At 51.9% G+C, this 4,134-nt stretch overlaps 1 protein-coding gene across 1 annotated transcript in view; it reads right to left on the bottom strand.

Annotated features, from left to right (window-relative positions):
- EPS8L1 (EPS8 like 1) overlaps positions 1–4,134 on the bottom strand; it is a 41,655-nt gene that overhangs the window by 15,085 nt on the left and 22,436 nt on the right. The window contains exons 10-14 of the mRNA XM_015429169.1: positions 4,034–4,126; positions 2,771–2,859; positions 2,592–2,666; positions 2,326–2,474; positions 1,425–1,566 (exon numbers count right to left, since the gene is read on the bottom strand). Of these exons, the coding sequence (XP_015284655.1) occupies positions 1,425–1,566; positions 2,326–2,474; positions 2,592–2,666; positions 2,771–2,859; positions 4,034–4,126 (548 nt within the window). The remainder of the gene's footprint in view (positions 1–1,424; positions 1,567–2,325; positions 2,475–2,591; positions 2,667–2,770; positions 2,860–4,033; positions 4,127–4,134) is intronic.

Raw genomic sequence — 4,134 nt, 5'->3', positions numbered from 1 at the left:
GGAACCTGGACTTCAGGTTCTTTTGGGAAGTGCCCCCCTGGACAAGGGTCTGGTTTGTTGTTGTTCAGTCGCACAGTCGAGTCCGACTCTCTGCGACCCCATGGACCAGATCACGCCAGGCCCTCCTGTCTTTCGCCGTCCTCTGAAGTCTGCTCAACTTCATGTTCGTTGCATCGATGACACTGTCTAACCATCTCATCCTTTGCCGTCCCCGTCTTCTTTGACCTTCAATCTTTCCCAGCATCAGGGTCTTCTCCAGTGAGTGCTCCCTTCTCATTTGTTGGCCAAAGTATTTGAGCTTCAGCTTCAGTATCTGGCCTTCCAGGGAACAGTCAGGGTTGATTTAGTAACAAGAGCTAAAACGTGGATGTCATAGCAATGGGGCTGGCAGGGCAGCTCAAGAACAGGCCTGGAGTTCTGCACCAGTATCCCACCTATCCCATCATGGAGTCTTCCCATTATGGAGTCTTCTCTGATCCTTAGGATGTCCCAGAGCTACTGCTTTTCTTTCTGTTTTCCCCACTCTTCCTTCTAGCATTTAAGTAAATGTCTGACATGACGTCAGCGCATGGTGTGTGTTGCCCCATCCATGTTTTACACCACTGCATGGCTGGGGCAGTCCAAAGGGGCCACAGCTCAGTGCTACAGAGGGGCCGCACATAGGGGCAGCAGGTCAGTGGTAGAGCATCTGCTTGGCATGCAGAAAGTCCCAGGTCTAACCCTCAGCTTCTTCAGTACAGATCAGGTTGTAGGCGATGTGAAGAACCTCAGCCCTGGGACCCTGGAGAGTCACTGCCACTCTGAGCAGACTATGGACCAGTGGTCTGATTCAGTCTAAGGCGCCTTCCTGTGCTCCTGTGGCAATGCACCAACCTTGTGAGAAAGAAGGGTAGTGGAAAGACACAGGAAAGCAGCAACTCCATGCGTCTCGTTAACGACTCGTTAACGCATCAGGATGGATTCGGATGAGCCTGCTGTTCTAATAAGCACCAGGGTTTACTGCCCGCAAGTGGCAGAAAAGAAACAGAAGTGGCTCATATGAAAACATCCCAGGTCTAATTGGTGCAGTGGCCGGTGCCCGTGGAATCCCAGGGGTTGTGGGACTCTTCCCAGCACCTTGCCTCCGTTGGATTCTCATTACCCAACAACTCAAAATGTCAGCACTGAAAAATTGGGTTGTCTGACTCTATCGTGAGAGAGACCCAAACGCTGTATGCATTTGGCCTTGTAGTGAAAAATACACCATAATGGATTCCCCGGGGCAAACCAGGTGGCCCGCCCCTAGGGACGGAGAGCTCAGCTCTTCAGCTGTCTGTCTCCCTTCTGCACAGAGTCACAGCTGGACTTCTTGCTTCTATGCTCTTGCCCTGGGGACGTGGGATTTGCATCCACTTGTCCTGCCCATTTTCCGCTTCGATCCTCACCTGGGCACGGCGCTCTTCGTGTCGATGCTGCATCTCTACTGGGTCTTCCCATGGCTGCCCGTAAGCGTCCAGGCGGGGTGGCTCCCAGCCGCTCTGGAAAGTTGGGGTGTAGGGAGCTGCATAGTCCCGGGGAAAGTCCACTCTGGAAGAACCAGCAATAGATGCAGTCATGAAATCCTCAAACTCAAGTGCCACCTGCCCGTTTCTGATTAAAGTTGCCAGAACAGTTGAGCCGATCTGCATCAAAGCTTTTAAACCAACCAAGCTGTATCTGTACGCTGAGCACAGTGCAGGCCCAAGTCCAATTTACCAAAAAGATCATGGCAAATTCAAGTTCAGAGATTCCAACTACACCTTAAAGAGCTCAGCTGTTGAGCCTAGGCCACCAAACCTCTCTTTGGCATCACAGCAGCTCAGCCAATGACAGCAGGGTTGCCAGCCTCCAGGTACGGCCTGGGGATCTCCCACTTTTACAACTGATCTCCCGCTGACAGAGATCAGCTCCCCTGGAGAAAAGGGCTGCTTTGAAGGGGGGACTTTGTGGTGTGGTACCCTGCTGAGGCCCCTCCCCTCCCCCAAACTCCGCCCTCTCCTGGCTCCACCCCCAAAGTCTCCAGGTATTTTCCAACCCAGACCTGGCAACGCCAAATGACAGTCAGAGGAGTAAGGGGCACCTTTACTGCAAAACTCCGCTGTGACATCACAGCTGAATAGCCAATGGCAAGACACAGAGAACATCTAGAGGCTAAGGAGAAGATTGTAAAAATGTAGAGGATGGAAGGCGAGACGGGAGAATAAGCCAAGCCACGTGCCATGGAAGAAAGCGTAAGCGAAAGAAGTGGTGAGGGAACAGAGCTGAGCACCTCAAATCCTGCTTCCCTTTCCCTTCTACGTATTGTACCTTGCCTTGGTCCAGTTTTCGCCTAGTGAATGCCAGAGCTCGACTTCCCGCTCTCCTAAGCAGCTCCGCAGCAGGGTCACGGCCTCCAGGGTCAGCATGGGGCTGCGCAACTCAGAGGCGAATTCTGGTCCCCCGGAAGCCTCCACAACCTGAAACAGGATGCACGCATCAGAATCCCGAACGCCTGCTGAGAGATGGTTCCGCACGTGAAATTTTCGAGTTCTTCACCGCTTTCCAAGAGTTCAGTTCCCTGCCGTCTCACTCACCATTCTCAAGGGACCAAAGAGAAAATGTATCAGATCTTCTGAGGAGGGATTCATGATATTCGATTTGAGCCTCGCCTGGTTGAGGAGGAGGAGACAAAGGTCTAGCGGTTAATATGAGCCCGGCAAATGGGTTTCCCTCACTGGGAATGAAGGAAGACGCGTGTGCCCCTGACACTCACCAAAAGGCTGAAGGAATATTTCATCTTAGCCAGAGTGTCTGCAAATTCTTCTTCAGGAGGGGGCCGAGCACGGAGGGTCAGGAGCCCCTCTGTGGGTAAAGGCAAGTAAGAACAACAGGGTACAGGTTAATCTAGCACTGCATATTAGGACCAGGGCTATTTTAAGGCAGGAACGCACAGGAACGGAGTTCCGTCTGGCTCCCAAGTTGGCCACGCCCAGCAGAAACTCATTAGCATAACAGGCCACACCCAACAGCAGGAACTCATTAGGATTGGCTGCATTAGGGGTGTGTGGCCTAACATGCAAAGGAGTTTCTGCTCCAAAAAAAAAGCCCTGGGTTTTGACAACAAACAAGGTAAACAGAATAACAAGCAAAAGGTGGGTGTGGCTGGATAACCACACTTCTGGTAACATGGGGGTGCTGCCTAATGTGCTAATGAGCTGTGCTGTCAGGGGTGTGGCCCAATATGCTAATGAGTTCCTGTTGTAGGGTGTGGCCTATTATGCTAATGAGTTCCTGCTGGGCTTTTTCTACAAAAAGAGCCCTGATTAGGACCCCTCATAGTCTACCTCAGCTAGGGTTGCCAAGTATGAGTTTGGGGAGGGCGCAGTTTGGGGTGGGGAGAAACCTCAGCTGGGGGTGAATGCCATAGAGTCCACCCTCCAAAAGCAGCCAATTTTTCCACAGGATCTGATCTCTGTAGCCTGGGGATTAGTGGTAGTTCTGGGAGATCTCCAGATTCCACCTAGATGCTGGCAACCATAACCTCAACCTCTGGAATCCATCTTGGGATTCTAGAAGCTTCCTCAAAAGAGCAGCTTTTCTCACTGGCATAAAAGCCCCTTGGGTGAGGGCAGAATGATGTGATTGCGTCACGCCTGTATAGGAGGCATCTATGTGAATACACAGATCAGAACCTTGGACAATCGACAGGACAATTTCACCTAAGGAAATGATTGTTACCATCCTCAGAGACCATCTTGTCTGTATGGAGCACTTTCCCTTGTGTGAGGGCAGAATGATGTGATTGCGTCACACCTGTATAGGAGGCCTCTATGTGAATACACAGATCAGAACCTGAACGTTACCCAAAGTTCCAACTAGAGCTGAATTCAGGGGCATTTTGAGCACCCACATCGATATGGTACTCCACCTAACTTGGGTGCCAGTTGTCACACAGCTGGGGGAAGGGGGAGAGAGAGAGAGTGAGAGAGAGACAGACAGACAGACATTGCCCTGTAGCACTGCACCCATCTCTCACCGCCTGGCTCTCGGCGGCGCCCTCTTGAGGAGCGCTTGCGTTGATCCAGCACGCGAAAAGCTTCGGCAGCCTTCTGCAACTTCCCCATGAAGGCTGCCACA

This window comes from Gekko japonicus, unplaced genomic scaffold (genome assembly GCF_001447785.1).
Source record: "Gekko japonicus isolate JY-2015 unplaced genomic scaffold, Gekko_japonicus_V1.1 scaffold2783, whole genome shotgun sequence".
Taxonomy (NCBI): domain Eukaryota; kingdom Metazoa; phylum Chordata; class Lepidosauria; order Squamata; family Gekkonidae; genus Gekko; species Gekko japonicus.
Note: the sequence above shows the minus strand (reverse complement) of the source record. Positions and strands in the feature narration are given on the sequence as shown.